Source organism: Sugiyamaella lignohabitans, chromosome D (genome assembly GCF_001640025.1).
Source record: "Sugiyamaella lignohabitans strain CBS 10342 chromosome D, complete sequence".
NCBI classification, from domain to species: Eukaryota; Fungi; Ascomycota; class Dipodascomycetes; order Dipodascales; family Trichomonascaceae; genus Sugiyamaella; species Sugiyamaella lignohabitans.
Window position 1 is genome coordinate 107,271 of NC_031673.1, and position 13,059 is coordinate 120,329.

General features: G+C 46.3%; 3 protein-coding genes across 3 annotated transcripts; 1 reads left to right on the top strand and 2 right to left on the bottom strand.

Annotated features, from left to right (window-relative positions):
• Positions 1-1,148: 1,148 nt before the first annotated feature.
• On the top strand, positions 1,149-2,516 carry PRO2 (glutamate-5-semialdehyde dehydrogenase; the record flags this gene model as incomplete). Its single annotated transcript, XM_018881721.1, has 1 exon — positions 1,149-2,516. One exon carries the CDS (start codon positions 1,149-1,151, stop codon positions 2,514-2,516), a length of 1,368 nt encoding a protein of 455 aa, XP_018736171.1.
• A 186-nt stretch (positions 2,517-2,702) lies between these two features.
• DRS2 (aminophospholipid-translocating P4-type ATPase DRS2) lies at positions 2,703-5,033 on the bottom strand (the record flags this gene model as incomplete). Its single annotated transcript, XM_018881722.1, has 1 exon — positions 2,703-5,033. One exon carries the CDS (start codon positions 5,031-5,033, stop codon positions 2,703-2,705), a length of 2,331 nt encoding a protein of 776 aa, XP_018736172.1.
• Positions 5,034-5,206: 173 nt separating this feature from the next.
• DRS2 (aminophospholipid-translocating P4-type ATPase DRS2) lies at positions 5,207-7,000 on the bottom strand (the record flags this gene model as incomplete). The annotated part of the gene is made up of 1 exon (XM_018881723.1): positions 5,207-7,000. The coding sequence occupies one exon, from the start codon at positions 6,998-7,000 to the stop codon at positions 5,207-5,209; it is 1,794 nt and encodes a 597-aa protein (XP_018736173.1).
• Between the last annotated feature and the right edge of the window lie 6,059 nt (positions 7,001-13,059).

A 13,059-nucleotide genomic window follows, 5' to 3' on the forward strand; every position in this document is an offset into this window, starting at 1 on the left:
GCTACACTTTTATTTAGTATAAATTAAGATACATAGCAACAACGAGTCTTATCTCACAGCTTAAGACGAGATTTTTGTTTTGACTGGCCCAACCCAAAGGCCAAATTTTCAACAAATGGTTTCTGCATAGATTAAGCTAGCATTCCGTCCTAATTTGATATAAGCTTTGCATATACATGCTGCTAAACCGTTGATCCTAACTATCATGCATAAATTTATGCATGTATCATAGCACCATGGCACTATGGAGAGCTCCACCAGCTAATCATTTGAAAGAATACTTTCTATTTCACTTACCTTTAGTTAACCATTAAACATCAGGCAGATTCGATTCTGCTTCGCAATGCCAAGACCTCTCCTCCTTGGCTCAACCTCTCGTTTCTCTTAAATACTTGTCTAAAGCCGGACGAAGGGTTCAGAATGAAGAAACAGAGTTTCAGAGGCAACGGGTGGAATATTTTTTACCATGTACATCTAAAAATTTCTGGGATGCTTACAAGGGGCTGTGACTAACTTATAAAGCAGAAAAACAAAGAAAAAAACAAGAAACAGACATACTGGACTGTTTCAAGTGTTAGAATGGAAGGAGCCTCCTGATAAGAGGAAAGATCACACGCGACCAATTGAGCGAAAAAGATAAAGATTTAATATCATCTGGCTGATAAGGCTAATATTCAATTCCGAAAACTTATATGGACCTGAAACAAATATTTATTGGCTGGAGATAACAAAATTAGCCGCTTCTGACCCATCCAGAGCCACTCTCAAACACATTCACATCAAACTCCGAAATTTTTCAACTCCGATACCCCGATGCTGGACTCGAACGAAGCGAGAGGAGTCAAGGGGTCTGTGGCAGATCCCCAGCCCGCCGGGAGGCATTCAGACCGCCTGAAGTTAGTCCCTGCAGAAACCTGCATGCATGAGCCATAGAAAAAAATAACCGCGCACGCAGTGCACGTGACTCACATGGAAAGAAGCCGAAGGAGCATTGCGTCATTTGAAATTTCAGATTAGGAGTATTTAAGCAGAGCTCTTGCTTAGCAGCATAATCAGTCAGTCAGCTCGTCGGAGAACATCAAAGGTTCATTGCACCGGTCCAACCGCCAAAAATTTAAAAACAAAAACAAAAAAAGACACCACACAAAATGGCAGAGAATCTTGCCAAATCTGCTCGCAAGGCGTCTAATATCCTAAAGACGTTGTCAAATGATAAGAGGACGTCGGCTCTAAAAGTGATTCATGATTCGTTGCGCGATTCCAAAGATGAAATCATCGAGGCAAATAAGCTAGACTTGAAACTGGCGGAAGAAGCTGATTTGCCAGATTCGTTGATCCGTCGATTGGATCTTGCCAAGGGCGATAAATATGATTCTATGTTACAAGGAATTCTTGATGTTGCTGCTTTAGAAGACCCCGTCGGTCGGATCTCGCTGTCTCGTCATTTGGATGATGGTCTTGATTTGTACAGAGTATCGTGTCCAGTTGGAGTTCTTTTGGTTATTTTTGAAGCTCGTCCTGAAGTTATCGCTAATATCACGGCCTTGGCCATCAAGTCTGGTAATGCCGCTATTCTCAAAGGTGGTAAAGAGTCACTTCATACATTTTCAGCCATGGCTACTGCAGTTAAGAAAGCTCTGGCTAAAACAAGCATTCCTCCCGATGCTATTCATTTGGTCAGTACTCGTGAACAGGTTGGTGAGCTGCTACACCAGGATAAATATATAGATCTTGTGATTCCTCGAGGCAGTAATGAGCTGGTTCGTCAGATCAAGGCCAGTACGCGGATTGCTGTATTAGGACACGCTGACGGAATCTGTTCGATTTACGTACACGATGATGCTGATGGTGAGATGGCTGGCAAAATCATTGTCGACTCGAAAGTGAACTATCCTGCTGGTTGTAATGCTGTTGAGACCGTACTCATCAACAAGAACCTTCTATCGACCAGCAACCCAGCTGGACAGGCCAAGGTCACCTCTATTATAGAACAACTAGTGGATGCCAAAGTCAAGGTGAAAATCGCTCCAGAAATCGAGGCCTTTTTGACCTCTGGAGACAACTCGTCGCCCTCTACAATTGCTATCCCATGTCCTCAAATCGAGCCTGCCACCGAAGCCGACTTTGATCGCGAGTTCCTTTCTCTGACCATTGCCATCAAATCAATAACTGATATCGACGAGGCAATCGCACATATCAACGAGCACGGATCGCACCATACCGATGCCATCATCACTGCCTCCAAGGATAAGGCCGAGAAGTTCTTGAAGGGAGTTGATTCTGCTGGTGTCTTCTGGAACGCCAGTACACGATTCGCCGACGGATTCCGATTCGGTTTCGGCACCGAAGTCGGCGTCTCGACCAACAAACTGCATGCCAGAGGCCCCGTTGGCCTCGAGGGCCTCATGTCCTACCAATACCAGATCAAGGGCTCAGGCCAAATCGTCGGCGACTACGCGGGCTCCGGTGGCTCAAAACGCTATCTCCACCAGGACTTCACTGTAGATAACAATTAATCACTTTTTTGATAAGGTGACTCTGTGCCTCCGGCGGCTGGGGCTCCGCCCCAGACCCCACTGCTCCTCTTGCTCCGCTCGAGTCGTTGCAGGAGCAACCAAGGTCTGGGGCGGAGCCCCAGCCGCCGGAGGCATGTGTCAGTGTAACAGGGGGCTAATGAGTTTATGAGAATGCTAAAATTACATCTACTGCTGTCGTGCAGGCTTCATCTCGCCATATTGGCCACGCGATTGGGTGGTATCGTAGGCTCGGACTACACGTGTAGCCTGTCCAGCGCCTTCGTCGGCCTGCGAAAAGGCGAAACCTCTTTGTTTGCGCATACGTTGCACCTGGCGCACTTTTCGGATGGCTTTCTGGAACTGCTCCATACGGGGCCGGTAGTCGGCAATGTTGTACTTCTGAATTTCTTGCACATGGTGGTACGACTCGGGTTTGTACATGCGTTTATAGTATTTCCAGGCAAAATCTCGGATCAAACACAGGCATGGGAGAATGAGAATTGTCGCCCAGAACACCAGGGTTGGATACAAGTGGGGCAGAACTCCTCGGTATTCGTCTGAAACATTGACCAGAGGGGCAATGGTGGCATATGCAGGGAAGAATCCCAGCCAGATGAAGAATGAACCGGGAATCGCGATAACTGTGTACTTGTTCCACATGTTCGTGACCAAAGCAGCCTTAGCAAGTGTTGTCAGTACACAAGCTGTGAATAAAGCAGTACCCCAAGTCCAATGGTCTGCAATGAGACCATTAGAAAGCACTTGGCCGTATCGATATGCGTACACAGAACCAATGTAGAGAATAATTGAGTGGTAGAATCCATTCAATACCCATTCCCAGAAATGACGAACGTTCAAGAAAGCACTGCGTTGACCCAGTTGATAAAGTTGAGGATACCGATCTAGAAGACGTGCTGAAATGAACTGGTCAAAGATACCCAATATAAAAGGTGGGAGAACTGTACACAGAACGTTGTAAAAGGTAATGGTCCATGATTCGTAAATAGACTGACCCGAAAAGCCATTGGCAAAGACATACCAGAACTGAGTCATATACAGAGCGATATTTTTGTAGAAAGAGTACAGAATGGCTCTACTCAATCGATGATAACTCCAAGATCCATGTACTAGCAGCAGCTTTCGGAGATACTTGAATTGGCCAATAGAAACATCAGCACTTCTTGCTGCTTGCATACCTTCCATACCACTGATACCAACACCAACGTGAGCAGCTTGAATCATACTGACATCATTAGCACCATCTCCAATAGCAAGTAGTAATGATTTCATATGACGTTTGACAAGCTTCACAACTAATGCCTTTTGTAATGGTGACACACGACAACAAATGACTGCTTTGCAAATGACAGCTAGGTCTAAAAAGTCTTTTTCCAGTGATGGTTCCAAAGCGAAACCAAGAGACTTTCCATCAATTACAAGTGCAAGAGTATCGTACTCGGCACTACTAACTTGATTGCCACGAATAGCAGCAACCTTTTTGGCAATGTTATCTCGAACCGCCTCATAATTTTCTTCATTGATAATCAGCAGGTTCATATCCTCACTAAGAAGCTTACAACTCATACCAATGTTGATAGCTGTCTCTTGTCTATCACCGGTGAGGACCCAGATTTTGATGCCAGCGTCTTGTAAGGTGTGAATAGTCTCAGGAACACCTTCCTGTAATTTATCTTCAATGGCAGTTGCACCAAGCAAAAACAAATCACGTTCTATAAGCTCGGCAGCATCATCCAGTTTCTGGGCACGATTGTCCATCGAAGTAGCAGCTTCGTCAAAGATGCGAGCCCACTCTTGATACTCATCATCAGGCACAACTCTCATAGCCAAACACAAAGTTCGCAATCCTTCACCAGCAAACTCTTCCAAATGGGCCATTGTATCAGTTACAAAAGGATTTTCAGGCGCTAGACGCTCGAGAATCACTGTATCAGCACCTTTACAGTACAATCGGATCTTACCGTCGGGACATCTGAAAATAGTTGACATTCTCTTTCTAGTGGAATTGAACTCACAGATATTCAACAGTTCATATTCATAGTCCTGACCACGAATGTCTACAGTGATGAACTTGGGACGACGAATTGTGAACTTGAATCCGACACTGGCTGCACCTTCGACAAGAGCACCTTCATCAGGGGAAGCAGCCTGATACTTGATCTTACCATTATCCTTGAGTTCAGGAATAACCGTGTGACACGAGGCAAGCAGTGTGAAAAACTCCTGAACCACTTGTCCAAGCTCGGGCTCGTCCATATCCTCAATCATGGCATCAAAGCTTCTGAAACCAACCTCCACGCCATCCACAACAGTAAGTTTCCTATCTTCGGGAATCTCACTAGCATACGAACGACCAGCAATCGAGCAGCTCTTGAACTCCATGATATTTCGCGTCAACGTTCCAGTCTTGTCTGAGAAGATATACTCGATCTGGCCCAGTTCTTCGACCAAACTGGAAGTCCGACATACTGCAGGAGTATCTGTGTCCTTATAATACATATCCAAGTCTGAACTGATTAAATACGCCTGGTAGAACTTGATAATTTCCACAGTAACGAACAAACTAGTCTGTTAGTCTCCCCTACTCCGTGAGGGTGAGTAATCTCCTGCGAAGCAGGAGCCACGGGGTCTGGGGCGGAGCCCCAGCCGCCGGAGGCATAACGGCAAAGTACTTACCTAATCGGCACGAGATTTGAAAAGAGAACCCAATATGTGAGCAGGTCTTGGAAAAACTGCTTGACAAGACTGGTGCCCTCGAGTTGGAGGTACCACATGGTAGAAGCGGTGACTTTGATTTTGATGACATTGCCCATGGACGATACAATAGCCAGAATGAGCAGGATCGAGAACAGGAAGATGATTTGAAGGTTGATCATGTGCTCGACGGCAGTACGTTTGATAGGAGCGGCAGTGGCATTACGCATGAGCTTTGTTTCGTGACCCGTGAAAACGACTACTCCGTGGATCCAGGGAGTATTTCGTAAAGTGGCTCCACGGAGAAGAAGTTGGTCAGGTGCCAGAGCCATCTTGTCTTGTCCCGTTAGTTCTAGCGTCGCTTCATATGTGTATAGACTGCTATTGGGTTGTTCAGAAAGAATGCGACCTCGAAGTCGAGATAAGTCTTGTGTCGACACCAAGGTTGAAGTCTCAACACGAGACTGTTTAATTTTCAGATTGGTTTCTCCGTCCAAATTGGCAGTCTCGATATAACACAGACCTTCGGGTTCAGACGAGGCCAGTAACAGAATATCGGCAGGAAACGGTTCCTCAGATTTGATTCGCACGATATCGCCAACGGACAATTTCACCCATCGACGGGTCTCGAACTCGCCATTGGTATTGAGAACCTCGACTTTGGAATTGTTGAGTTCTTTATCGGCATTAGACCGCTTGACGTCCTCGACAAGCTCCTTAAAAGCTGACACTAATAGCACCACTGCCAGGGTACCAATGGTGGTATATCTATTAGTAGGTGTAACATTGGGCACTTGTTGGATAAGTGCAGTACACAGGAAAAACAGATTCGCATACTTGGAAAACTGTTCAAATAAGAATTTTGGAATGAAGGTGAATGCATTGTATTTTGTAGTGGAAATGTGGTTTCCTTTGTAGCCCAGTTGGTTTGCCGCTGGATCGTTTAATGTGACGATTCGGGGACCCAGAGAAGATGCATCGGGCATCTTCTTACCGAGAAGTTTATAATAGAATTTTCGAATATCATAGTCATTAGCTGTCTCAGTACGGTCTTCATTAGCACCTCTACCACCAGATCCAGACCCGCCAGCGCCACCACTGAAACCAACCCGGGACCCGGATCCAATACCCGTAGCAGCACCTGAACCACCTCTTCCAGCACCACCTGCTGTAGCATGCTCAGTTAAAGGTAGATCCATCTCTGTATAAGCTGGATTCAACCCCAGTTTAGATCGAACATTAGAATAGAAGCCAGAGATGCCGCCCTTGGCTCCGTAATGCTTACCAGTGGCTTGATGAGTTAAACCAATAGTATCGTGACGTCCGGACCCAGAACCGATTCCCGATCCTGAATCCATGATAAAATCGTCCTGATCATGGCCCGAAACAATGCCAGTGCCGTCCAAATATGGATTACTGGCATTATTATATGGTGAATCGTAATAAGGAGAAGAGTCTACTGGAGTCAAATAATCCCAATCACCTGGGTTAGATGATGTCTGTTGAATGCCGCCATTCGACGCTGAAATGCCATTTCGCGTACCACCATTTCCTGTTGTATTCGTATGATAACTGTCTCCATTGAACAAATCCAGATCCTCGTCATGACCCGCTAACGGTGCAGATGTCGATGTGTGACCAATTTGAGTAGTCGATGCATTTCTGCTGTCAAAAGGGTTTTCAGGCTCAGGATCCGGTACTGAAGGATGGTCTATTAAAGAGAACTCATCAGGAATATTGCCCGCCTGGCCTCGACCATGATAATTCGCCATAGCTGACTGATGCCCACACCGAGGTTATACGACTTTTGCGAGCTTCGAAATCGAAGAGCCACGCTCGCTAGATAATCAGGCTGTCCAAGATTGCTAAGAATTGAACTCAACACCCCTGTAAACTCAATTGATTAGAATTCAAATGCCGATAACGATGCTAATGTCAATACTGAAGCTTCTAGTACGAGTAATCAGATACGAGTACCAGTAGTACCAGAAATAGAAACAGGCCTCTGCAGTTGATGTCCAATATCCAAGTCCACCCGCGAACCAAATTCTTAATCAATTCTGGAAATCACGTTCGCTGTGTTGTCAGTCGTCAACCGGAAAAACTCTGATGCCCTGAATATCACCTGCCAACGAAAAATAAAGTCTGTAACAAGCTCGCTGGTTCACGTCATTCACGTATGCACCAAGCAGACCAAATCAACACCCCTGCCGCTCGCTCGCTTCTTCGTTATCACTGCCACTATCACCACAGCCACCGTGTTCAGGGGCCACGCGCGCTCGCGCTTACGTGTTCTCAGGGGGTGGGGGCCTGCCTCCGGCGGCTGGGGCTCTGCCCCAGACCCCGTGGCTCCTCTCGCTCCGCTCGAGTCGGGTTTGGGGGGTCCCAGATGGATTCTGATACTCGAGAGACTGGACTCAGAGGGCTTCAGATGAGAATTGGATTGGAGAGAGCGGTCCAGGGGGCTTGGAATATGGCTCCTGTTGGGCTTAGAGGCGTGTCGGCATGTTAGCTGCATATATGTTTATAGGCGGCACATTTTAATTTTGTTAAGTTTTTAAAATGTATTTCCGTAATAGGAAATATACCGTCACAGAACGGGCAAACCGTGCCACTCAAAAATATTTCAGTTAACCTGCAACCCACTCACAGCTATGCAGAGAAGGTAGTGTGAAGTGTGCTCGAGCTGACTTGATACATTTACACTACTACACAGAGTCAAATCACAACAAAAATATATCAAAATGTAAGAGCTTCGACAATGAATTACGAGTGAATGAGAAGAGAGTATTGTTTGTGTTAATGAGGAGCTTCGACTAGTTTATTGTTTTATTTGAAACGAAGAATAGACAGCTTTGGTGTTTTATCAGCAACAAGTGAAATATCAACATCACCAACTGTAAAAAAAGACACGAGACGAAGTTTTTGAATACAATGAACGTGTATCTAGAAACAGAATCAACTCTACTGGCAATCGAAGCAACACTCGACAAAATTTACCAACAAGGAGTATTTTGAAAGTTCCCTTTTATTATATGTGTTATTCGCTTCGAACAACTGAAATAACACCCAGACTGATCATGAGTAATAGCAAATTACTTGAACATCTGTTAACGACTATGATTTCTTTGTAGAATACAAACTTAAGATTCGTAAACGTCTTTTGATCAAAGTTTAAATTTTGTCTTTTCGATGTTTTTGAAGTTCCTACATCAACACTACAAACACCCTCTTCCTTCGTTCTACTCGCTAATAAAACCATCTAAACACTACAAATACTAACTTTAATAGGACCAAGCGTACTAAGAAGGTAGGAATCACCGGTAAATACGGTGTCCGTTACGGTTCTTCTCTCCGTCGTCAATGTCGTAAGCTCGAGACCCAAGCTCACGCTCGTTACGACTGTTCTTTCTGTGGTAAGAAGTCTGTCAAGCGTCACTCTACCGGTGTCTGGGAGTGCAAGTCCTGCAAGAAGACTGTTGCCGGTGGTGCTTACGTCCTCGCTACCCCTGCTGCCACCACTGTGCGTTCGACCATCCGTCGTCTCAGAGAAATCGCTGAGGCCTAAAGTGTTTGTTACGACTACCTCTGGATATTAATGCACATGACCCCAACAAAAGAACTAAAATGTACCATGTATGTTGATGTAAATAAAATGCACCAATGTCATATTTATATTCGCCTCTTGTACTCGGTGGGTGCTGCCTCCGGCGGCTGGGGCGCTGCCCCAGACCCCGTGGCTCCTCTCGCTGCGCTCGAGTCGTTACTGGAGGGTCCCTGGTGTTCGATAGGGGGTTTTTCTGAGTCTGGGGGGAGAGTTTGGGAGTTTTGAGCTGTGCTGCGATTTGTGAGAGCTATAGAGTGGTGAAATAGCATACATACACAGGAGATGGAAATGCACAGTCAGATACCGGATAATTAATGGCATTTTTTCTCCTATATTTATTACTTTAAACTCCAAGAAGTAGGTAAAAAGGTCATTTTGAGATAATAACGGATAACCAGAGAAGCTGTACCTACCTCTACTACTGTGTGTTTTGGGGACCAGACTCAAAAGTAACGGACTCATTGGCTAAAACGAGACCCAAACCCAGCATTGCTCTGTCTTAGAAACCAGGGAACCCCCTAGCACCGACTCGAGCGCAGCGAGAGGAGCCACGGGGTCTGGGGCGGAGCCCCAGCCGCCGGAGGCACAGTCAGGGTCTTCGTGATATGTAGGAAGTCATAAAACCGATTAAGAAGGATCGGCTGGAGATCGGCACGCGGCCCTATCTATTTAATAAATATATAAATACCAGGTCGGATGGGGCCGTCTTTGAGAGGCAAATAAGTTTTGACATTAGCAGGTTGATTGGCGAGATTTCGCAGTTGTGGCGCTTGACTGGCTGTCCCGAATACATCCAAGTGGTCTGCAACCCGTCTGGTTTGCACAATAGCGGCCGTGAGCTTTGGTTGCTGACTGTGGGTCTGGCAGGTCGCCGGCCGTCTATGTAATCATTGTCGAACCCAATATCAGCCATGGACGTCGACCACGATATCGATCCAGTTGTTCCTGTGACAACTGAATCTACTCATGAAACTTCTGCTGAGAAATCGAGCCTTACATGTCCAGTTTGTTTGGACCCTTTATCAGGACCCGGTGCGCCTGAGCTCGTGGCAACTCTTCCGTGCTGTGGTCATGTCTATCACGACGAGTGTATCCGTACTTGGTCGGAACGGACTAATAGTAAGTTTTATTTGGGTGGCTGTGCCTCCGGCGGCTGGGGCTCCGCCCCAGACCCCGCTGCTCCTCTCGCTGCGCTCGAGTCGTTTCGTCGACGGGAGCTGTAAATGTTGGTGGAACATGAGAGTTGGGAGGTGAAGGTAGGAGGACTGGTTGGTGGTTTGTGTTGAAATATTATTGAGCTAACGGGTGTTATAGGCTGTCCGGCGTGCAGAGCTAAGTTTAATGAAGTTATATTGAAAAGAGGCTCTCCGGAAGGTGAGGTGGTGAGACAGTATCATGTGCCCGATGCTGTGGCCCCGATTCCGGCAGAATATCAATGGGAAGCACCTACAAATAATGTAGCAGTAATGTCTAGTTTGGGCTCCTCTTTGAGACGAAATAATGGCCCTTTTGGCGCTGTTGGAGGTGGTGTACTTGTTTTTGGAGGTGGCGATCATAGGAGACTTGCTGAGTCGATGGTGCTAGTGGAGGACGACGATGGCTTGGGTGGGTCTGAAATGGACCTGTATTTAGACGACGACCAGTCGGACTGGGAATGTGCTTTGTGTTTGTTTGGAGAAACCTCGCATTGCCAGCTTGTGTGTCGCAACTGCTCACAAGAAGTGCATGTTTTCACTAGTGATTTAGACGACTATCCGTTTCTCAATTGGCACTGTCCAGGCTGTTCGTTCTCCCAGATGTCGTATCTGAGTAATTCAATAAGTAATAGACGAAGGAGAGCCGGCAGATATGGCCGTGGAAGGTCGAGAATTCGCAATGGTACTGGTGTTGGCCTGAGCATTGCTAGCCGAAGCAGTCTTGGTCATAGTACGAATGGCAGCCGAAGGGTCCCTTCTAGTGCAGTATCTGGATCACTTCAGATCTCTAGTAACCCTATGTTAGAGAGAAGTAGTAGACATTCTAGAACCCCAGTCACCGCTGCATCAAGAATCTTTGGTTCTGCTAGCTGGGGACTGTCTAGTGATCATTCTTTACCGTCTCAGGCAGTACAACCTGTTCAAGGCAATAATTCAGAACCTCAAACACAATCTCGTCCTGAATTATCTGCTGAAGAGAGAGAAGCATGGGAGATGTTTGAACAGGCTCGTATGTTAGGAGAGGAGAACAGGGATTTATCCACTGCTACAGATGCTGGTTCATCTTCGGCATCCACATCTAATACAGCAACAAATAGCAGCATCAGTAGCAGTAGCTTTATGGGCTCCAGTAACAATTCAATCAACGCATATGGCAACAGGACACAACCTATATCTGTTGGGCAATCTTTGAGATCAACTAGCGACACGATATCCTCCGACCCAGCTCCTTCGACTGGTGGAAGCTCGACCAGCAGGTCTGCGTCAACGCCTGAACTACCAAAAAAATTGAAAAGACCATGTCGTCGAGCAAACCCACCTCGAGCTAATCCTTCGCCAACATCATCTTCGTCTAGTCAACGTCCATTGGGACAACCAAGCATGGCTGGCAGCCCTATTCCAGCAACAACATTATCTTTAGATACTAATTTGCCAGCTGTAGGTACTAATACGACATCTGGTTCTGGTTCTAATGAGGGCTCACCTCCATCATCATCGGCATCATCACCCACAGCATCAGGACAGCAGACATTAGTGCAGTCGTTACTGTTGAATATTCGTAGCTCTTCACCCAAGATCATTGCTCCCAGTGAACCAATTGCTCCGCTAACGGTGCCAACAGCATCTTCGTCATCAACAGCATCATCTCCCACATCATCTAGCGCACATCTTGCCAAAATCCCATTAATATCGCCACCTTCAACTTCAAGCACTACCCCAGTATTTATGCCGACTTCGTCTGTGCAGTCTCCCAGTCCTATATCAGGTATGTCTCCATGTTCGTCCAATAGTGACAGCGAGACTGAACCTCTGTCGCGACCTGCTAACAATAACGATAACACTCGATTAAGCACCCAGACATCATCAGCAAGTACTCCCTCAGCATTAACACCTACGACATCCGAGCCAGAGCTGACATTGCATCAGAAAGTTGAGGTGCAGAACATTGTCCGGAATGTTCTCCGTCCGGTCTATCGGTCAGGCAAAATCGATAAAGATCAGTACACACAGATAAACAAACGCGTCAGCAGAGCATTATACCAAGAGTTGATTGTCGTCAACAAAGGCCAAAAACAGAAGCTTCCTGATACAAACGTGAGTAGTTCGCTGGTACTACCGGTATGGCAAACAAAAGCAGAGGACTATGTCAAGCAAGAACTCGAGACCATAGCTAAGAAATCAAATTCCAGTGACCGTGTTTAGAAATTGTGTCATCTACGCTCTGGTTATACTATTTATTATTTGGTCGTTCTTTTTAGGTTCTTGAACGGACCCTGGTGGTCCGGTGCCCCATTCCTAGCTAGCAGGCCTAGCACCTGCTCACTTCCCGGATTATGCTTCTCACCGACATTGCTAAGTGCTTGCCGTAAACTATAGTGGTACGACTGTGGTCACCCGAATTGTACTTCTCTTTACTTGGTATTAGCACTGAAGTACTAGAATCCACTCTCCTGCCACAATAGGAGCTCCTCTCGGATCCAATGCTTCTATTTATATTATATATTTAATTATAACCCCAGGGTGACCGCTAATGACTTCTTTAGAGCTCGCGAAGCGAGCACAGCGGGGTCTGGGGCAGCGCCCCAGCCGCCGGAGGCGAAAGACCCTGGACCACTGATGTTAGGGTATCGTAAACTTTATCTGTACCTTATCTTGCATGGTGCATGAGGACGCAGGTACATATCTGGCTGGTGGGTGTATCGGAGAGCAATATAACCAGTTGGCATATTATTTATTTGTAGTTCAGCTGGGTTGAACAGATGAAGTACTGTAACAGGATGGATTGTTTGGATGCGATGCGAGCTGGGGTGAATGGGGGTGAAAGTGAACATGGCAGCCATTCCGAACATTGAGAGATTGTAACGACAGGGCCGCGAGAATTTCCACTTGTGGCTTTACCAGCGAAGAGTTGTGTCTGTACTTTAGAGTTCTGTTATGACAGCTAACGAGTTTTACGAAGGAAAAGTTTCGTTCGTGATAGGGGCAACGAGACCGTGTGGCAATCGCTGTTTTAACCCAGCGGAGGTGA